General features: G+C 34.8%; 1 protein-coding gene across 1 annotated transcript; it reads right to left on the bottom strand.

Annotated features, from left to right (window-relative positions):
* Window positions 1-5221: 5221 nt before the first annotated feature.
* On the bottom strand, window positions 5222-11567 carry LOC149530941 (small ribosomal subunit protein uS8z/uS8w). Its single transcript, XM_089809160.1, has 4 exons — window positions 11472-11567; window positions 5917-6062; window positions 5622-5782; window positions 5222-5504 (listed from the first exon to the last, which is right to left on the bottom strand). The coding sequence occupies exons 2-4, from the start codon at window positions 6047-6049 to the stop codon at window positions 5406-5408; spliced, it is 393 nt and encodes a 130-aa protein (XP_089665286.1). The 5' UTR covers window positions 6050-6062; window positions 11472-11567; the 3' UTR covers window positions 5222-5405.
* Between the last annotated feature and the right edge of the window lie 12543 nt (window positions 11568-24110).

Genomic DNA, 24110 nt, shown 5'->3' with positions numbered 1-24110 from the left:
AATTCTAGCCACAATGATAATGAAAAACAAGCTTCAATAATGCCCTGCAAAAAATCAAAGAAGCGCTTTTTCAAACTGGAAGATCTACTGCGACTCCCCTGTCTCCGTCCTGTTCCAGCGTGGCTGCTGGAGTCGCTCCCGCTCCTCCTACAGGTGGGGCTTCTTCTGTGGGTGGGGCTAAGGCTCTTTCTGCATCTCACCCGGCCTCTTCTGCGAATGGGGGTAGGGTCTCGTTTGCCCCTCTATCGGCTTCTAGTTCTCCTGCTCCTGGTTCAGGCTCTTTTGGTTCCGGGGGAAGAACTTTCGCTGACGTTGTCGCCTTTAAGGCTAGGCTTCATGGTGCTTTCCCTCATGTTAACTCATCTAGCCCCTCTCTGGTTTCGCCAGTAAGTGCTTTAAAGCCTATTAGGGTCCCTTTGGATCCAGATTCAGTTGAAGACATTTTCCAAACGATAGATGACCTTTCTTCTTTTGCTGCAATTTTTCGCTTCCATGGCTATTGGCCCTCCCTTGCTGATCTACATGGCTGGATCTCCAAGAACTGGTTGCCACTAATTGATTATAATGTTCACATATTTTCGTGTGCTAAAGGTTTTTTTATAGCTAAGTTTCAAGATTCTAATGACAGGAAGATTATTTTATGTCACAATAATTTCTCTTGGCAGGGCAGAGTTCCACTTATGGCCAAACCGTGGCATATGGATTTTGATCCTCTCTCGGAATCGTTTAATAAGTACCCTATTTGGGTTCGGCTCCCTAATCTTCCGACTCATCTTTGGTAGGATTCAGTTTTTGAATCTATTGGGAACGTTATTGGGGATTTCTTATATGTGGATGCTAACACTTCGGATATTTTCCACTCAACCTGTGCTCGCTTCCTTGTTGACTTGGATGTTTCTAAAGGTCTTGCTGAGGCGGTCTGTTTGGATTCCCCGAGGGGGTCTTGGCCTCAAATGTTGGATTTCGAGGGAATCCCTTTTCGTTGCAGGAAATGCCACTTGACGGGTCACGTTGCTGCTCGTTGTGTAGCTGGGAAATCCAAACCCAGGTGTTCCCCCTCTTGGTGGACTGGGGCATCCTCTGAGCATTATACGATGAAACAATCCTCGGTTGCTCCTGCGGTTTCAGAGGTTGAGGCTAGTGTTCCTTTCGTGCCGGTGGTTGCAGAGGTTGCTTTGGCGTCTCATCCTGTGGATTCAGTGGTTGTGGGCAGCGTTCTTTCCAAGCTGGTGGTTAAGGATTTGATCTCTCCCCCTGCTTCGGTTGACCCTCCTAGGGGTCAGTTGTCGTCTGTCTCTCATAGGGTGTTGGCTGAGGCCTTTGCGTCCCCTGGGTTCCACGGGTCTTTGTCCTTTGAGGATTGGGTGACCGAGGCAGCAAAGTTTGAGGGCAGTTGGATTGCGGTCAAAGGGAAGAAGGCTAAGCCTTCTACTCCCCCTTTAGATATGACCCTTCGGTCGCACAAGGGTAACCTCATTTTAAAAGGATAATCTTTTGTTCCCTTATGCTGATTGATTCTTCTGGGTTGGTGTTATGGTCTTGTCTCTGGTTTTCTGGTATCTGGTTTGGATAGCCTTCCTGGCTGCTTTGCTCCAGTCTGTTTGTCCTTTCAGATTCCAGAGTTTTTGGTTAATTTTACTGGTCATATCTGCTGGTTTCAGGTCCTTTTAAAACCTGGTTGTGCTTAATGGTTTATCTTTCTCTTTGATGTAATGAGTTTCGGGGCCCCTTCAAAACCTGCTTTTACCTTAATCTAAAACGATATGTCCAACAATATTAAGAAGATTAAAACTCTTAGGTTATCAAGAAACACCAAAACTTGAAAGAAAATTTATCATGAGTTTAAAAAACAGAATTGGGGTAGCTATAGATGTCCTCGTCCCACAAACCATGGAGGAAGCTCCTAAGAGAGCCATTTGGCAAGAGCATAAAATCAAAAAGGACGACTTCATTCCAAACAATAAGAGAAAGACCAACTGGAATATTGATAATGCAGATTCAATAACTCATAAAAGGAGTTTTAAGAACTTTGGGTCCAATAAACCAAAGTTCAAAGGGAACAGTGGAAAGGAGGTTAAGGGTTGCCTTAGTAGCAATGGTAGTGATAAAGGGAGTGAATAAATGTTGTGTTACGCATACATATGCTATGTTTGTATGAGTACCATATAGAGATTAAATTAATATATTTATGAGATGGAATATTACACCTTATGATTGATATTGATCACCAAGAAAAACATAATAACTTATGATGCCATAGGCCAAAGTTGGCATGAAGAATGGCAAATGAATAAGTGATCATGAAACCCAAAAATTATATTATGAACCTCTCGATTAATAAGGATCATTATAGTCAAGCTAAAGGAAGAAAAGCGCGGGAAGAATTCCTTCAATAAAAGAAAGAATATAATCATTATTAACATTTAAATTAAATAAAAAGATAGCTCATAGATATCCTTAATTTGTTCTTGTTGTCAAATCGAGCAATGGGTGATTGGTCGCATAAGTTGCCCACGGTGCTAGCTCTAATTGGAATGTGTCAACAATCTTGTCAATTGTCTAGTCAACATTCTTAACTACAAAACACTCAAGAAATTGTTCTCAACTCCACAACGCTCAAGTAACTAGATAAGAGTGTCCCTAGCCAACTCCTCAGATAGGGAGGACCTTTCTCATTAAAGAATGTGGTGATACTAAGGCTTCGTAGCTAGGGGGTTAAGCCCATGGCAATGCTTTTAACTTTTATGTTGATAGCCTTTTTATGTTCTTCTCATACTTTACTAGTTGTAGCCCTTCCTACAAGGGATCCCTTTCCCTACCCCTCTTTGCTAACTAGAACAAATAGAAGGTGTGAGAAAACAAATAGCTATTTGTGGAAGGCCCATTGGTACCCAACCATAGAGTAGGGAGTTCCATCCATTTGATTTCCTCGTCCCTTTTTATGTTCTTCTCATACTTCACTAGTTGTAGCCCTTCCCACAAGGGATCCCTTTCCCTACCCATCTTTGCTAACTAGAACAAATAGGTGTGTGAAAACAAATAGCTGTGCATGGAAGGCCCATTGGTACCCAACCATAGAGTAGGGAGTTCCATTCATTTAATTTCCTCGTCCCTTTGCCATAGTAGCATGTTGCTTCCATCAGAATATTTCTGATTTGATATAACAAGTGAAATAGTAGCTGAATAAATGTCATGTGAATCTAGTAGTTAGATAGTTGTTAGTTCCCAATTACTCGAAAATATAATTTATAGCTAACTCATATTTCAATTTCTCATGAAAGAATTGAGTAACTTATTTAAATGTATCCTTTTCATTCAATTGAGAATGTATTATGAAATCTTTATTCAAACATTAATTAGTTGCCAAAATTTTAGTATGTTACAATGGTCTACGATACCAACCATGTCTTTTAAAGACTACATATGTTAATAATAATCAAGGATTGCCTCAAATTGCTTATAAGAGGCACCTTATCGTGCTTAAAAAAGGCATACATAGCTTACCTGATTTAGGATTTCAAACAAAGAACACAAGATCTCCACCAATAGGACAAGTGATAATGCTAGCTACGTCAGCACAACACCTTAAAACTTGCCACAACAGACCAACATGAGAATTTGAAACTAACTTAAATTTCTGCCGCTAGTAAGAACTTGAAACTAACAACAATTCGATCTATTACCCTACTATTTATCTTTGCCATCCACCCTTATTTCCTTTATTTAGGTTTTCACATAGTTCTAACATAAAACTGTATACTCTGTTGAGTAGGGTTTGCACGCCCTACTTCTGGTCCCTGCATCACAAGATTGGCATAAACTAGAGCATTGCGGTATGTAGGCAAATTCCACATAGTGAACTTACTTCAGACTTATATTAATAGTTTTTTTCCGTTACTTTAAACTAAATCTATTAGTTTTTTTCCCTAATAAATGAGTTTCAACCATTTGCCTGGAGTCTCCCAATTACACGCAGGTAACACCCTTTTATGATTGTCTGCAATCATTGCAGGGTGGATGCAACTCAGCTGAAAATTATGCTGTAAGCATTTCTAGCTTTGATTAACTAAGCGATCTCATACATGCCCTCTTATTTTAAAGACTTTACGCTGTATGCATTTCTACCTTTGATTAACTAAGCTATCTCATACATGCCCTCTTATTTTAAAGACTTTACGCTGTAAGCATTTCTACCTTTGATTTACTAAGCTATCTCATACATGCCCTCTTATTTTAAAGACTAACTCGTGATTTTACCACTGTCAAACATTTAAAGCCACAAACATTAACCTTAACCTAACATAAACTCTTTTCATGGGTCAATTATGTGATAAGAAAATCCTTTCCAGAGCCAGGCTTCAAAGGAACATTTTTAATTTTCATAGAAGTTATCCTGTGAGTTAAATCACTATTAAAGAATCAACAAACAATATGATCATTTCATCATATAACAGCAAAAACAGAGGTGTGCATACCTACTTAGTAAACTACCTAATTTTCAAGATGCAATCTTGCAAATGTGTATTGTACATTAACAAACTTGGATAGGAAAAGACCAATAGACACTGGATGTCAAGACTTGAGTCATAATGGCTGCAACTTCTAGGGCAAAACACCTTAAATCGCATGCAAGAAAACCCAGGAATTTAACCAGGTAAAGAAAAATCAAAGTGGAATAACACCTACGTTACAAAGTTCCTTCCCACTTTGCAACAGCATGTACATCATGGCTCCATTCATTAGATTTAGAAAAGAAGAAAACTTAACACAGGCTGCTAGGATACAAATATAACTATTGATCCAGACAATAATATGACAACAGCAGAACTCAATGCAAATAGATGCATACAGTGCAAGCATATTTTATCCAAACACACACTACTATGACAACAGAGCTCAATGCAGATAGATGCATACATATAAACATGCATAGAGCATCATTTTCACAAATTTGTCTAGAAAATATGTATGGCTAGCCTCAAATGTCATAAATATACAAAAATATGCATGGCTGGCCTCAAATATCATAAATTTGCAAGTACATGTACACACAAGCTCAAACACAAACTGATAATAGTATTGAACAAACACCGAAAAATGGCATGAACATTGAATATATATAAGAATTAATCACTATGATGATCAAGAGATTTTGGAGAATTATTGCAAAATCTCTAACAAAATCATTGATACAAATACACCAGCCTTAAAGCTCTTCAAATGCAACTCAAACAACTAGTAAATATATATGGTAAAAACCAAAAAAAGGACATGGACTTCAAATATAAATTGCAAAATTGTCAATAATTTCCTCAATTCAAATACTTATAATTCATCACAGGTTTAATAGGGTCTAGTTCATTACCACAATTACCCAAATCCTCAACCTCAATCAAAAATTAGATCTAGTAAAAAAATCCCAACACTTTCCCCCCAACGTTCTTTCTCCTAGCTTCATCATGGTCCATGATGCCAGCAGACGTTGTCAGGACAATGAATCCAAACTGCATGTAAACATGGGAGAATATCCATAAACCAGTTAAATCAAAAAATGAGGATGGAAAAATATACATTGAGATTGCTAATTATATTCAATTTTCACCTATCCCATGAAAGTTTACCTGTCGAGATGGAAGCAATCTTGCAGTCCAGGATTCGATTTCTTTGACCCCAACATCAAAACGAGGACTTATCACACCACATTTATTAAGCCTGCCATTGAGCTCTACAACAATTTTTCCAGATCTATGATCATCAACAAGCTCAAATTCTCCAATATAGCCTGTCAGAAACAGATGAAAGTGTCATATGCCAGAAAAATTGTTTCTTTGCAAGACTTAAAACAGAATGAAACAGCATTCATTACAAATTGCATACTCAAGTCAATAACAGAAGAAGTTTCAAAAATTGATATACCATGTTTTTGCATGACTTGGAGAAACTTAATGATAACTTTTGATGATGGCCTGATCATCACCTGGCGCTTCCCACGTTTTTCCGCGTTATACATGCTCCTAAGAGCATCATTCAGAACACTAATCCTCACCATTGTAACTTAAATCCTGCACAAAGGAGGCTTGCAATGATGAATATTTTTCCCACAGCTGAAAAATAACTTCAATGTGTAAATAAATATTATAAAACAATAAACTTATCCAGAACATTTGAAGTGACTACCTGCATATCTTTGATCAAATTAAAACAATCTCAATAGATCCTATGCTTTTCATAGGATCATCTATACAATATTAGAAAGCAATGAATTTATTTTCAAAAGAACAAGATACAGAGGAACACAAATAAAGAAAAATGAAACAAAATGATAAATTTTGATAGATCTGCCCTCAAAAACCCATTTCCTTTCATTGTATGGTAGTTCTTCGCTGCAAATATACATAAGACTAGGGACCATTTCGATTTGTTTTTACCATAGTAACACGGAGATGAGCCCCCCTCCCCCGCCCCCCACATTTTGCCTCACATCCCGGAGACTTAGATGACCTGGGACTTAGGGATTCCATCCCCCCATCCCCAGAGGCGCCACCAGATTCCACCACCTCCACCGAGAATGGGGGACGTCCTGCTGTTGACTATTTGCTGATTCAACTATTAATAATCAACGTTTGATGTTCCAATTCCATCCAATGTTCAAGTATTTTCTCTTTTACATCTTTACATCTTATATTGCAATACATCTTTTCACAACTAGCATTTAAAATACCATATGTGTATATATACACACCACCTCCTATCCCCCGCCATCGTCCCTTCACCATCCCTAGATTAAGACCCCTCTGTCCCCCCGCCCCAGAAACTTGTCCCCTCGTTCCGCCGTCATTCTTTCATTCAGATATTAGTTGTTTTGTTTTATTTTTATTTTTTTTTTATTCAAGTAGCTTATAGGTTTAAAAAATCATAATTTTACTATTTAGTATTTACTAGAAAAATGATGAAAATCAATTATTTCGAGAACAAAACTGGGCATTTAGCTACTGATTGTGTAACAGATGTTCCACACTCTAAACAGCTCAAAAATTCATGTACGATTTGTTCTTACCCTTTATTCTTTCATTCAGATATTACTTATTGTTTTTATTTCAATTTTTCATTTATTCAAGTAGCTTGTAGATTTAAAAAATCATTATTTCATTATTTGAAAATATAAAAAATCAATTCTTTCCAGAACAAAACTAGGCATTTTGCTACTAATTGTGTAGCAGCTCAGTTACCGCATACTGCTGTTTAGGCCCTTAGACTGTGGAACAACTGTTACACTAAGTTGCCGATTTGGGTACTGGTTCGGGTATGGATACAGGGTTTGGGTTATACAAATCTATCAACAGTAATATACTCAGATCTTTAAATGAAAAAAATCAATCCCTGACCTTCAAATGAATCGAAGTAGGTTCACTACTGTCATAAAATAAGGGCATTACATAGACCAATTTTTACTTGAATAATATTACCAAGCTGTTGCAAGACACTATCTAAAGCTGATACAAAGAACATGCTGATGAACAAATCAGAAATACATACATAAACTGGCCTAGTGCCATGGGGTACTTCCCGGGTGCCCACGTTCGTTGTGTCCTATAAGGACCCACAGAGAACCCATGAAGTACCCTGGAAGAACTAGTACTCTCTAGGAAAAGATGGCGCTGCAAGTATAATGCTAAAACAGTTATATGCAACTATTGTGGACTGTATATGGTTAAAGGCATAAACCCCCTCATTTTTTGCATTGAATAAATCTCCTGTAGGAATGTGCAATTGAACAAGAGTTTAAGGACAAGACAATTGAATAACACCTTAAGGTGAAGAGTCCAATTGCGACTCTTATGGAATAAAAAAATGGATTAAAAAGGACTGTACAAGCCAACGGCAGTTGTCAATAGTCTTACAATTTCAGGCCCATATTCAGGGTATCATTCATCTTATATTGGGCTGCAGATTTAAGGACTTTCAACAAGCAGAAGATCATAGCCTCAATCACATAGCTTCATAACACTCTTGCTTCACAACTTCGGTCTGAAGGTGCAGTGTAGCACCAAGAAACGCTGCACAAGGCCAAGTTGGCATGTGCTATTTTTTATATCATAACAGTATACTGTTCAATATTGCACTACAATCTCATTGAGGAGAATAAGCCACTAAATTAACTGCAGCAAGAAAAGAGTTCACAGCACCAAGCCCTTGTGAGTTCTATGGGCCATTTCTGAAAGATACAGTAAAATATTCAGGCAAACACAAATACGGTCAAAAGAAGGGCTGCACCATTTATCTCAGAACTAGATGAATGGTTAAAACCACATACAACACAGCCTACTATAGGCTTAGAATATAAAAAAAAGTATGAAGCCAAATCCTATGAAGAGAAAGAATGTTGATACTTATGCAAGGTGGGAATGGAAAATTTTGTCACTATATTAATGTACAATGATTTGCATATGGAGCAGCAAGTAGAGCAAGTGACCATAAACTCTTTTGGACCCCTTGTGCTGGTCATTCCATTGACCTTCCTCTTGAGGATATAAAGTAACTTACTGGGTCGAGAAAATGGGGAAAGACACAAGAATCATGACAAAAAAAATCTACAAAAATACATTAGCCTTACACCCCATTAGATAGCACACAAATGGTAAAGAGCTTCTGAACTCAAAATCACACACTTTGTGACTAATTTAACCATAATCCAAAGCATGACTCTTGCATGGTTTCGTGAAAGTGAAGTGGATGGAAAACCCATATCCCAAAAGGAAGAAGATTATGAAGATATATTACACACTTCATTAGCAAAGCACACAAAAGAGACTATCCAGTTAGGGTTTCATTAATAAGATTTGAACTTTCTATTTTTTATTGTTACACTTTCTATTTTAATTTTATGTACTCTTTTTGCTTAGGTATCATAACTGTTGGTTAGGATTATATAGTTTGAGAATGGCGATACAAACCTCATGGGTATTTGTCTAAAGCCACAAACAAGGCCAAGGAGGCAAGGAAGTACTTCAGCTTTTGTACAAGTCAAACAGAAATAAGATGTGGAAAATATAACCAACATATTCAACTAATTTGCCTACCACTTCAACCTACAGTTTCTCTTCTTCAATTCACTGAGAACAAATAAGGAGGTTATTGATAGCTCCAACAAATGTTGGTGAGGATGTTCCCCGAAAAAATATTTGATCACCATTCACAATAAGTTGCAGTTTTATAACAGCACAACAGGTGTTCATTTTCTCCACCTCTACAAATACCACTCTATTACTAGATTTAAAAAAGGCATAAAAGTTCGTAAGACTTTTCTTGAGAGTACAAATTTTCTTACCAAGTTATACATGGAGCTTAGGGAAAGAAGATTTTAGTTCTGACTACACCTAATCTTTAAGAACTGACTATCCACATTTTTTTATTCTATGTAGAATACATTCGCATTTTGAGGTCATTCATGCGAATAAGTGCAACAAGTTGGCCTCAAAAGCACTTATGGATGACCTTGTCTTTGTGTGGCACAACCTTCAATTGTCTGCACAGAATGTAAAAGGGCAAGACTCGCAACCAGGGCTTTCTCAATAGCACTTATAGAGGACCTTACCTTTGTGTGGCACAACCTTCGGTTGTGTGCACAGAATTTCAAGGGGCGGGATTCACAACCAGGGCTTTAGCTTGATGACAGTTCATATTCAAATTGGATAACTGAAAATGTGTATCCCATGTTCACTGCTTGTGATGTAGATGATTTGGAGATGAAGGGAACATAATGGCGATCGAATGCAGCAGAAAATGAGGAGGCAAAATGCAAGACTTTATCTGAAGCATATTATTCACCTGCAACTACTGTTGGGTATTATGTTGTTCCTCGACAAAAACCACTACCATCCTTTTAGAAAAAATAGACATGTCTGTTTAGAAGCTCTAGTAGAATAAAGAATTTATAGATTACTAAATTATGAACACTGAGATTATGTTCTTGTCAGTTTTATTTATATTAAAGTTTGAAATATATATGCATCAAGCTCTGCTTCTGATCCATGATTTGTAGTTAACTCTAACTTTGATCTATAAATGAAGGATATCAGTATTATACTATTATAGTCTTTAAACTCAATACTATGCTTACTTTTTAGATTATTCGCAAACTTGTAACTTTTTAACATTCAGTAAACTTTCTGATTTAAACCTGTAAGTGTTGTGGGATCTTCATTTTTGAGCTACGGCAAAAAAACATGTGCTATGATTAAAACACCTCTGGTGATAGGCAAAACATACTCAGTTAAAAACTGCTCGTCTTAATAGATTAAAACAATAATTTAGACATCCAGAAAAGAATAAAATGTCTTCTTTCTAAGCATTTTTTTCAACTTGCATATTTTATAGCTCAGCTTACATTGATCAACTCATAGAACAGGAAATCCTTGAATCATATCTAGGAATTACTCCCCACGCTATACAAATGTACTCTAACCAAATCCTAGCCAGCACAGAGACAAAACCCACAAAGATCTGTTTATTCTCTACAAAGCAGCATGGCCATTCAAAAATAAAGATTTACTACATGCAGTATTAAGTCTTTATCTATAAAGGAAGGATATCAGTATTATAGTCTTTAAACTCGATACTATGCTTACCTTTTTAGATTATTCGCAAACTCGTAGATTTTTAATATTCGGTAAATTTTCTGAGTCGCAAGTCCAATTCAAATTTTAAACCTGTAAGTGTTGTGGGATCTTCATTTTTTAGCTACGGAAAAAAAAAACATGTGCTATGATTAAAACACCTCTGGTGATAGGCAAAAGGCACTCGGTTAAAAACTGCTCGTCTTAATAGATTAAAACAACAATTTAGTCGTCCAAGGAAGAATAAAATGTCTTTTTCCTAAGCATTTTTTTCAACTTGCATATTTTATAACCCAGCTTACACTGATCACCTCATAGAACAGGAAACCCTTGAATCATATCTAAGAATCACTCCCCACGCTATAGAAATGTACTCTAACCAAATCCTAGCCAGCACAGAGACAAAATCCACAAAGATCTGTTTATCTCTACGAAGCAGCATGGTCATTCAAAAATAAAGATTTACTACATGCAGGTATAATGAACAAGAAAAACCCAACAGTTGACCAAGGAATACAATTATCAATCAAAGATTAGAAGCCAAAAAGAGGTACGCAAGCACAACCAAACAGCTAATGAACATATCACTGTATAAGCGTCGCAGCTAGTAAAGTTGCGAAAACACAAGCTGAACCCATTTACAACAAAATGCAGCCAAGGTGGCCCGGATTGCCCAATCAGTATCCTTCCCGGTCGAAAGAAGCCAGGCAAGTTCCAGAAACAAAGGGCATTCAATCAATTTTAAAAAGAAAAAGGAGGAAAAACTCCAAAACTGCGCAACAATTGTTAAATAGAAACATGGACAGGCTGAGATCAGAAGAATGAAAGAGCCATGACCGTGAAAACAGGGCTAACCTGAAGCTTGAGACGCTGTCGAAGGCCAAATGCAATGCCCCTTCCAATCGCAGTCGCAGCGGCCACAAGTATGCGGTTGGCCCTCTTCTTCGAATTAGGGTTAAGGAATTGTACTGTCTCGTCTTATTGTGGAGAGATGTCGTTCCTATGCACCCTAATTTCACATCTATGTTTTAGGGGTTTTAGGGGTTTCTTTGGTTTAGGAATGAAAAATTTTAGGTGGCTTTATTTAGAGAAAATAATTGTTTTAATTATTATTTATTATTATTATTATTAGTTTCTCAGTTACTTTATTTAATAATTTTTTTTGTGATTAAACTAGTTAATTTCAACCAATCAAACTTTAATTTTTCTTTAATATATCACATTTAAATATTTGATGATATATTATGTACATTATTTAACTTTTAAAATTTATAAAATTTAAGCTAGAAGAGATTCAACTTTTATTCTATAGTTTAATTATGTTAATCTAATTTACTTTGCTATATTATTAATCTATAAAATAATGTTTTGAAATTTTATTTCTATAATTTAAATTATTATAAGTTATTAAATAAATAGGATATAGTAATATAATTATATTTTCTATTACAAGAAATGGGAAGTCATTGGCACTATTGCAAGGTTGCTCAGCCAGACAGCAATGCAAGAATGGTATCTCAAGGTTAAGTGATTTGATCAAAGATGGTAGCCTGATTAAATGGGATGACCTTAGTTCTAAGTTTGCTCTTCCACCCTTGCACTTTAGGACCTACTCCATTATTAAGGAAGCCTGGTCACAAGCCAGACTCCCCTTTCATTGTGGGGCCCCCATTAACAGACTCTCTAAGCTAAGATGGCTTGATGGATCACCGATGTTAGAAACCAAAGCCAAATTGGTCTATAATCTTTTGTCAGATTCCTTACCCATTGTTGATCATCTTAATGCTAAATGGCACACCAACCTAGACCAATAAGCTTGGGCCAAGGTTATTCACCCTCATTGGCATAGGTCTGTTGAACCAAAAATCACTTACTTTATGTGGCAAGCTTTGCCCCACAAAATCCCCATCATTATGCCTGATGGCAATCCCTATACCTATTATGTCTGTCACCTCCCAGGAGTTATTGACCACCTTTTCTCTAATTGCCCTTTTGTCAAGGGGGTTTGGTTGATCTTTGGAATCAAGTTAGATTATCATGTTTCTCTTTTCCATGTTATCATTGGTCCTGTCCCATACTTACCTAAGTTCCTTAATGATTTATTATCTACCTTCTCTTCTTTGATAGTTTAGCATTTGTGGATTATGATAAATGAGGATATATTTAAGAGTAGACATAGGGCTCTTACTGAGTCTCTGTGGAGACTCATTATCAGACATATTTGTTTACCGGTTTCCATTATTTTTAAGGTCAAAGGTCAGAAGTTCCATCAAGTCATTAAAGAATGCACAAAGATCTTAAAGAGGGAGGACCTATCATTTGACCTTCATGTGAATCTAGAAGAGCCAATTAAAGAAAGTTGCACACTAAAAGAGATGTTGTAGTAGATTATAAAGAAGAAAAGAGCTTCTAGTAATGTGCCACTTGAAGGAGTATAACCCGATGCAGTAGTCCAGTCTACCCAGGCTGAACACTCAGAAATGGCAACAACTTTTAAGTATCCCCCCTCAAGGTACAATCATTGCAAATCATCACAGAGGACAGAGAGATGAGACAAAACCACACTTCCATAGGTGAAATATTGGACAAGATGATCCCTAACAATAGAGGTGGTAACACCTTGATATTTGTACAGAATGTTGCACAAATCAGAGTTGGAAGGAGGCCTATTATCATGGTATGTCAAGTTTTGAGGCCTCCTATTGTCCCTCCCATCGTAATCCTTAACAACCCCTTCAATATCATTAGGGAGGATGATTTGCAATTTCGATGGACTGAGGGCTATGTTGCCTGGACCGCTTGGATGGAGTAGTTAGTGGATTAACTTCTATCTTTTTTGTTCTAGTTACTTTTTTGTTGGCTAGGTGTTTATGGTTGGTTGGATCTGAACTAGCCCGTATCTCTAATACTATAGTCATGTTGGTTTTGGGTTTTCTAATACTCTGATACGCTTAACTCTTATGCTTTGTGATCTACTCCTTTTTTGGTTGCTTTACACTTAACAAAGAAAAAAATATTATGTTAATAAACATATTTTATAATGTAATAAATTTTTTAATAACGAGTATAATTCATATATTTTATATGAAGTCTATTATTTTATCATATATTTTTTTATCTTTAGATTTTGTATTTAAAAATTTCCATCTCAATAAATAAATTGTTAGTAAAAATATCTATCAAAATTTTAAAATATTTGCTTAATTATCTATTATAGTCTTCGTTTCAAACTTGGTATTGTGATTTTATATATAATCATATTGTCGTAATTCTTGTCTAAGTAGTAATTTCTAATCTCAAATATTATTTAAAACTTTCAAAGTTTGTAACAAATAATCAATTTGTTTTTTAATTAGGTTAATTAGGTGTGTAGTAGTAACTTTGTTTTGCTAATTTAAAAAAATAGATAGAAATTGGTAATATCTATATGGGTAAAATTTGTCCATTAGACATATGGGAGGTCAGTAAGTATCTCATTCATATTGTTTTCTTTAGTAAATATTTTTGGATGTGTGAGTAAGGCGGTGAAATCTTTGGAACATACCAATTTATTGTGCATAATAGAGATGTGAATGGATAGAAGTGTTGAGAGTGGGAGAGGATCAAGTGAGAGCTTTGGAGAACACAACCAGATTTGAAATTTATTTCCATGAAACAAAATGATGTCATGATTAAAGAAATAATAAATGTTGTTTATCTTGTTGGAGAAAAGGTAGTGGAGACTACTAAAAAACTAGAGAAGGAGAATAAAAATTAGATGTTAATAAGATAGAATAGCCATGTTGTAGTAAATAAAACTTTAGGGTTTATGCTTATAAGTAACATTGAATAAATTATCGCATGTATACACTAGATTGTTATTAGATTCTTTTTGAATAAATATACCATCTTAATTTTATTTATGTAAATGGGCTATAATAAATTGGGAAATTAGGGGTTGGGAAGTTCTACTACAAAAAGGGTAGGTTTTATGGAAATTTGAATTAGTTGACCTTCAAGTTGTGCTTTTGTATGGTCCTTGGGTCGTTTGTCACCAAATTTGCTACTTGTAAGCTTGGACATTAGATTTTCACCCTAAGGGCTAAGATCCAAGTATATTATGTGGATAGAGTTACCCTTTTTAAATATTATTTTCAAACCCTTCTAAAGAGAATTTGTTTGACAACATACAAAAAAAAAAAAAAAAACTAATAAATGTTCAACTTGAGGGTTCACCATAGAGTTTATGTGGAGATGAACCTAAATAATCAACTATCAAAAATATCAAATTAATAGGTCTTAGGTTTGAATTTTACTAGCCATGGTCATTAATTATCTGAATAAGCCTGATTTATATTGATGTTGTTGTTAAGAAGGCTATTTGATAAGAGGTTGTCTTGTTAGGAAAAGTAGATATACTCAAGACGTAGTGGTAGCTTCTAAAGGATTTGAGCAATACAAAGCCAGAAGAATACCTACATGCAAGAAACTGTCACAGAGAAAAAGACAAAAAGAGGTAAGGGTTTTACTCTGAAAAATATGCAAATTGTATTCTCATAAATGAAAAGAATAAATGATAATTACAAAAGATCAATCCTTATGTAAGGAAATCAAAAACCTAAAAGGGAAACCCTATGAGGTAAATGTCATTTAATAATTACTAATTAATTATTAAATTAGAATGCAAAGTGCAAAAAGTAAAATATTAAGAAGGAAGTAAAGGTAATTTAATAAATTAAATTAAATTAACGCTTTACTCTAACACCCCCCTTAAGATGAACAATAATGTAGCTACAAACAATGCAGAAATAGCAAGGAAACTACAATGCAATGCTAAAAACAAACTTGGGTCCCAACAACATGGCCTGATGAGGTACCCAACCAAATCTCTATGAAACAAAGAAATAGAGAAAACCCAATGGGAAAAACTCTACTGCAAAAAAAGATAGCAAGAAAAGAAGGAAGGAAGGACTCATCACTAAGACCCCCCAGGGACAACTTCCTTCACCTCAAGAATATAATGTAGCTAAAGATATTGCGAGGATGCAAAAGATTTAATGAAGATGTATGCAACCTGCTCAACAGTAGGAATGTACTCCAAGCTCAAAGCGCCATCCCGAATCAGATGCCTGATGAAGTGCATGTGAAGCTCTATGTTCTTGATCTCTTGATGCTCAACTGGGTTGCAAGAAATGTGTATAGCACTCTGATTGTCACACCATAGAAAGGTGGGACTATCAGGAGGAAATCCAAACTCTGTCATTAATTGTCGAAGCCACAAAACCTCCTAACTAGCAAATACAACTGCCCTCTACTCTACCTCTGTAAATGATAATGTGTGAGCATGCTAATTCTTGCAAGACCATGTGATAGGACCAGAACCAAGACAGAAGACAAATCCAAAAGTAGACTTGTGATCATCAATATCACCAGCCCAATCCAAGTCTGTATAACAAATAATATGAGGATCCCCTGATGTATAGTGAATGTCATAACATGTTGTACCCCAAATGTAACTTAAGATACGTTTGGAAGCTTGTCAATGACTCTCATGTGGATCATGGGAGAATCGAGAGACAAGGCCAACCACAAAGGAAATATCAAGACGTGTGTGTGTGTCAAGTACAACAAACTACCCACAAGCTGTCTATATAAAGTGGAATCCACTACAGGAGTAGTGCAAGTGGTAGATAAAACAACAACTGACTGAAAAGGTATGGGAGCAGGATTGCAATCAAGCATGTTGAATCTCTAAAGCATATCAAGAGCATACTTATGTTGGAGTATGGTTATCCCATCTGAAGATTGAGCAACTTGTAGGCCCAAAAATTAGTGCAGAAGTCCAAGGTCTGTCATCTCAAATTGCTCTCTAAAAGCTCATTGAACAATCTGTATCATGGATACTGAGCTACCTATAATTATGAGATCATCTACATAAAGCACAAGTATCAATATTTCAGCCCCATGGTGATGAATGTAAACAGTAGGATCAAAATGACACGAGTGAACTGTGAAGCAAGCAAGAAGGAATCCATCTTCTCATACCAAGTCCGAGGGGCTTGTTTGAGACCATATAAAGACCTTTGAAACATGCACACTAATGAAGAGTTGTGCACAAAACCATGAGGCTACTTCGTATAGATCTCCTCATGAAGGTGTCCATGCAAAAAGGCACTCTTCACATCCATCTAATAAATTGTCCATCCCTATAAAGCTACAAGAGAGAGTACAAGGTGAATAGAATTTATTTTGGCAATAAGGGAAAAGGTCTTAGAGTAATCAATACCCTTAACTTATGAAAAAATATTTTGTAGCAAGATGTGCCTTGTACCTATCAATAGAACCATTTGCAACATACTTGGTATGATATACCCACCGACACCAAACTAACTTTTTTCCTTTTAGAAGAGGACAAAGATCCCACATGTGGTTCTTCATCAAACAAGAGTACTCTTCATTCGTAGCTCCATCCTATTCTAAGTGTCTTGTCGCCTATGAAAAACTCAATGGATCATCTAAAATGGCATGACTCAAGAGGTCAATACCTGCAGTTTGAGCATGAGTGTGATGAGCATCAGTAGGATCACTTGCCATAGGTCTAGCTACATCAACAATATCACAAGCCCACTCGATAACTTGCTAAACAACTGGTGGAGTAGTAAAGGGGGATCAATATAAAGATCTTCCTTAGAGGATGCATAATCCTATGGAGGAGCAGAGGAAGTACTAGGTAGTGAGGAAAAAGTTGGTGATGATGGGTCCATTTGAGGATAGCGCTTATCAAACTGGACATCTCGATGAAACAAGACATCTCTGGAATCAGGATCAAACAACTTGTACGCCTTCACATCCTCACAGTAGCCAACAAAGATGAGTGGTCGGCTGAGCTAAGGTATTTTTTAGTGGTGATTATTCATAATTTTGTGAATTTTAGAATTTTTCTACTAGCAATTTGGCTAATAATTTAAGATTTTATGCGACCTAAATCACCACATTTTTATTAAATTTAGTTCTAAACTATTTAAAATCACACAAAAATTTGTTTTATTTATAAAATTTAAATCAAAGATTCGTCACAATATTCGATACATGATTAGATTTGATTCACCTAAATATTATATATTATTGAAGAAATTAAAATTAATTCACCAGTAATTATCATAATTATTAGTCACTTTAGGGATATATTACCAATATTTAGATTTCATTATTGATTTAAAATATAATGTAATTATCCTCAAAATTTCCATGAGATAAAACATAGTCAATTTTGATTTGTAATATTCCATGACAATTAGCGAACTTCCTCTTATTATTTAGATTCGCCAATATTTTCTACTCAAAAATTATGATTCTAAGATAATCGCCAATGTAAATAATATTTAAAATTTTAAAAAATTAAGAGATTCGCCAATAAAAATAATTTGGTTTTTCAAAATAATTAAAGATTCACCAATAATTTATATATTCTTCTAGAGGGGAGTTTCTTAAAGTTTACCCTGGTCGACTCTTCTCCTCCATGGCTTTCCACTGAGCATCTGGAATAAATGCCCAACCCTCACTGCCAAAAATGCAGAAAGTGATTAGTAAACTTCCTATTATTATTTAGATTCGCCAATATTTTCTACTCAAAAATTATGATTCCAAAATAATCACCAATGTAAATAATATATAAAATTTAAAAAATTGAGAGATTTGTCAATAAAAATTTGGTTTTTCAATATAATGAAAGATTCGCCAATAATTTATATCTTCTTCTAGAGTGAGGTTTCTTAAAGTTTACCTTAGTTGGCTCTTCTTCTCCATGGCTCTCCACTGAGCATCTAAATAAATGCCCAAGACTCACTACCAAAAATGTAGAAAGTAGAAACATCAGGCTTGACATGAGTTCAAACCTCCTTAGGAGTCAAGTGTCGCAATGCCTTGTGAGGCATCCAATTTTGAATATAGTTGACACAATTGATAGCTTCAGCTCAAAATGAAGAACTCATAGTTCAAGACTGAATCATACAATTGGTCATCTCTTGTAATGTCCTCTTCTTTCTCTCTACAACCCCATTCTACTGAGGGGTTTGAAGAACTATGAACTAATGTTGTAAACCATGCTCAGTGCAAAAATCTTGGAAAGGTTGATTCGCTTATTCCCCCCATTGTCAGTGTGTATACGCCTAACAGAAAGACCATATTGCTTCTTTATAAATATTATAAAGATTCAAAATGAATCAAATACATCATACTTGTACTTCAAAAAGTACACACATGTGTGTCAAGAGAAGTCATCTATGAAGGTGAGCACATATCGAGCACCTGAAAAAGATGGAGTGGGAAATGACATAAGATCATTGTGTATCAACTCCAGCAGTGCCTTAACACACGTGGATCCACCTGCCAAAAATGGATTTTTGTGATGTTTGCCAAGTGCAAAACCTTGACACACACTGCTAGTACAAGAGATCTAAGGCAGTGTAACGCCCTGCCAAGGGACCCAAAAGAATTAACCTAAAGTTCTACTAAGTTTGGTAAACATTTTTTTTTAAAAGTAAGAAAGTATAATATACACATCAAACACATAGTAGCGGAAGCAATAACATGTAATCATCAACAAACATACATAACAGGTTACATTCCTTAAGGATCCCAAGATGTTGAGTCACATTTAAATTTAATCTAAAACTAAGTCTAACAACTACCACATCCACATGAAAGAATAATAAGAAAGTCCAATGTCCATATAATAGACATTTGTTTTGAATGCCTCTTGAAAAATTAATTTGGAATGCTCAATCATCCACTATACATGTCATAGGGTATGAAAGGCTTAAAAGAATATACATATGTAGAAATAAAGATACATCATCCTCAAATCCATGATACAAAATATAGTAAAATGAATGAAATCATTCACCATACATGATACATCCATACATCCATAATGATAAAACATCCATCATAAAATCTAACCATCCATCATAATAATCCATGAACAGAATGAAGGTAAATGCCAACCAAGAAAGCTCTAGCCACGGTGACCACGGATGGATCTCAATGGTAAGAGTAAAAAGCACTACCACCCGACCGCGTGGAACCTAAATGGTCCACTCTCACCGCGCTGAGGAGATAGTCTCAAGTCTCAAACAAGATATCAAAACACAAAACACAAGTACTCTCTAAGTCTAGGAAATCCTAAAAGTACACTAACTCAAAGGTTCCAACATAGATAGACATCTAGACCCAGAGGCACCACAAAGACATGTAGGAAACCTACTATGCAAGTGAGAAAGTGTCATCACAAAAGTCACGTTGGAAGTTACTTGAGCAATCCCTAGGAATCGCGAGTCCCTTATGATCCTACAACCACTAGTATCCTCTTGTACTGATGAGGCATATTACGGAATGCAAGGTCGCAACCAAGCATTCTCTCTACCCCATCCTAGTCTGTACTAGCACTCAAGGCATGGGAGAGAACATACAATTATCTTATTAGGTTCATTTAAGTCAGTATTTAGGTGAGATATTTTCACTTATTAAAACAACTTACAATGGGTTTCTCCAGGCAACCTCTTAGGGCCCCTACCCCCACTGCAAGCCACTTCTTGACACTACACATAGATAACCTACCCTAGGCTCATGAAATTACAAATCACAAAATCACCTCAGCCCTATACAAGCAATTGGAAAGCATCTAAAGATAAGCTACAATAATCATATCAGTTCTGCATGAGCAATTGATAAGCATCAAATAATAATTCATAATGATCACAACAATTCTCTATTAGCAACTGAAGGCATCCATGATAAATCACAATATCCAATGGTTCTCCAATGAGCAACCAGAAAGTATCCCAATAATAAATCACAATACTGATCGAAGACTCTAAAATGGTCAAATCAAACATGTCACAACATGACATCATCAAGAACAAATCACTTAAAACATCTCAATCCTCTCAAAGCGACTGGAAGGAAAATCAAATATAACTGATCAAGACTCAAAAATGGTTAAGTCAGGTTTCTCATAAACATACATCTCAGCTTCACACAAGGAAACTGGAAAGCAATAACAACCAATAAATACATCACACCATAGAGCATATCAACACATCACCACGGTTGGGTTTAGAAAGATCGAGTACAGATCATCAGAACATCACAATCGCATAACCCCAGAGCCTCTGGTAACAACCTAAATAGGTCAACACTAGAACAACCCAAAGCCCCAAATCATAGACAATAGAATAGTCACATAGAAACAGGATCATCACACAGTTGGGTATGAATGATAATATATTGTTGAGTTAATGTAAGGTTTTAAGTTCCAGTTTCATGTATATCTCAAGTAAAAATAGTTTTCACAATTACCCCTTACAATTAACCCATTTTCATATTTAAATGATTGTACAATTACCCTATAAATATTCTAAGGACAATCTTTTATTTTATTAAGTTATAAAAAAAAATGATCCTTAATGATTTAAAATAAAACAATTACGACTTTATTAAAATCATTAATTATAAATTTTTAACATCACTAATTAAACCCTCAATAATAACTTCCATTAAGTCAATAATCTAATTCTACAATTTTATCAAATAATATCTATTATTAATTATCTTAATCAAACTAGTTTTAATTAAATTAATCAATAATTAATGATCTAATTACTTATATTAACATCTCCATTAATTATTAATTTATTAATATTTAACAAAAAATTATTAATAAATTAATATTTACAAAAACTACATTAAAAAACATTATTATTTAAATTAATAAATAAAACTTATCAATATTATTAAATAATATTTAATCTAATATTAAAATTTATTAATAATATTAAATTGTTAATAATTATAATTATTTAGAAATACGAATTAAAAATTAATATATATTAAAATCACTATTAACAATCTTTATAATTTAAAAATAATAATTAAAAAACTTTAATATCAACCTGCGTTTATAGCCCGCGCAACTTTCAATGCTGCAGCGACAGAGTATGCTGCTGCTACAGACAGTAATACTGCTGCTGCAAGCAGCAGTGACCTGCTGTCGCAACCCCTTATAAAGGGTGTCGACAGTGGTATGGGGGGGTTCGTGGGGTTTCCCACCCCTCCCCACTCATATAATTAATTAATTTTTTTATATAATTTTTTTTTAATATTTAGTTTTTTTTAAAAGATCTTTTTTCATATTATAATTTTATAAAATTATATTAATATGAAATTTAATTAAAACAATTCCCTTTCATAATTATATGATTATATAGATTTTATTTTTTTTAATTTTATTTTATAGTGTTTACAATATTAGCCAAATAGGAAAACTACATTTAACCATTCAGATTTCCAATTTTAAAATTTTCTTTTTTAATATTCAAAACCCTTCTCGTTTTAAATTCTTTTCTCTACAAAATAAGGATCTTGATTTCTTCTCTAATCTTCACACATACAGAAGGGTTTGACATACATTTAATAATTACAATATTGAAATGTTCAAGTATCCACCATAGAGAAATTCAAATTCACAATCCACAGACACAAAGAAGACAAGAAAGGTAAATTGCGTAATTAATCAATGATAAAAAACACGAGATCCTACCTGAGTCTGATGCTAACACTCAATCCCCGAAAACTAAGAGAGAATTCACTCCTCTTCAATAACTTTTCTCTGAAAAATCTTTCCTAGAATTCCCCTTCTAAAATTCACTTCCAAAATTTGTCTCCCAAAAATCGTGTCTCCAAAATTCGCGGTCCCTCAAAATGAACCTCCAAAGTTGTGATAAGGAGTTTTCTCCTCAAATCGGGGCACTAATTGTGCGTTTACCCGAGAGGACTCCTTGCTCACAAGACTCAAACTCCAAATTAACTTTATTTATCTTTGCTTTATCATTTAATGCACATTAAATGAATTATTAAATAACCTTATTTAATTTTTCACTTGACTTCTATTTTTAATCTTTATTACTTTTAAACCCATGCACACTTTATGAAATTAAAATAACATTATTATTTTCACTTACTTTATCTTTTAATTAATTTTCTTTTGTTTTCAACTCATGCTCACACATGCAATCTAGAATCTTTTAATAATTTAATATATTTTCCACTTTAATTTATTTTAGAAACTTAATTGATAAAATATTTAATTAATTTAAATAACAATAATATTTAGCATTTATTTAAAAATGAACTCTAAATATATTATTATTAAATTAAATAAATATTATCACATTCTAAATTTATCCTTGAAATTTTATCTCCAATTTTAATTCTCTTATTTAATTAATTTCTCAATTAATTAAATAAAATTAAATATTAAAATGTCATAATGATTTTCCATTAAATTAAATCATTAATTAATCTTTTAATTAGACTTAATTAATAAAAAATACACCAAGGACTCATAAAACAACATACGAAAACCCATCATAGCAAAACACACACTAAAATAAACAAAGGGTTATAATCACGAATTAACGTCATCTGACGCATTCGAAGGGTACTCAACTCGGATACTTGTCCTAATTATCAATTAGGACAAATGGCTAAAGGATTTAGGATTTGGACTTAAGATTTATCTCCCCTCTCTTACCATTGAGATAATGCGATAGGGTATGCTCATGCTAGCAATTCAGGGAAGTCGATACCCGGTACCTACAACCTGCATAAAATCCACGCATGTACAGAAACAATATTCTAAGCTAAACAAGCAATGATAGAAAGTAGTGCATTGTGTAGATCTCGACTAGTAAGTGACTACAACTCCCTTCCTTAACCACATTAGAAACGCTATACATAAAGAAAACAAACACGCACACCATACACATGCAGTATGGGGTAAGTATCCATAAGAAAACACTGAATAATCATCATACATACATGAAATATAGAGTACCAAGTAATCTCACTATATAATAAACTGAATGTAAAACAATATATGATAATCTTAAAACAATACTACTAATCATCAAACATAAAACTAGCCTAAAAGAGTTTGGCAATGAAAACAAAATATGAACTAGGGGCAGGCACTACAGGTAGCCCAATCACTAACTCTTATGTACTTATCTATTGTAGATATCTGTAGTTGACATGGCCAAAATGCTCATGCCAAAGCTTTCTCATTATGTCTTCATGAAAAATGAGAGAAACACTAAAAGAATCGAAGCTCTCAAAGCCATTGAACTAATATAAGTGAGACTGAAGATCAACACTCACTATAGCAATAACCAAGTCTAGATCATGGAGGTCTTAGATAACCACATGATGTGGTAAGAACTCAAGTGTCTTTTTAGAGCTAAAATGACAAATCTGAAAGACAGACAGGAAGTTCATAAAAATGGCAGGAACCAAGAGAACATCCTATAGTGAAACACCTTCTAAAGAGATAGTTTTTAAAACCTGTGATTGAAAGTTGTGTAGAATTACCAACTGCAATATGTGTAGTAACACTCTAAGCAAGTGAGGTAACCAAATTAGGTGAGTGTGTCACATGGTGGGAAACTCCATAATCAA

This window comes from Cupressus sempervirens, chromosome 11 (genome assembly GCF_028749045.1).
Source record: "Cupressus sempervirens isolate cs-2001-9-10 chromosome 11, ASM2874904v1, whole genome shotgun sequence".
Lineage (NCBI taxonomy): Eukaryota > Viridiplantae > Streptophyta > Pinopsida > Cupressales > Cupressaceae > Cupressus > Cupressus sempervirens.
Note: the sequence above shows the minus strand (reverse complement) of the source record. Positions and strands in the feature narration are given on the sequence as shown.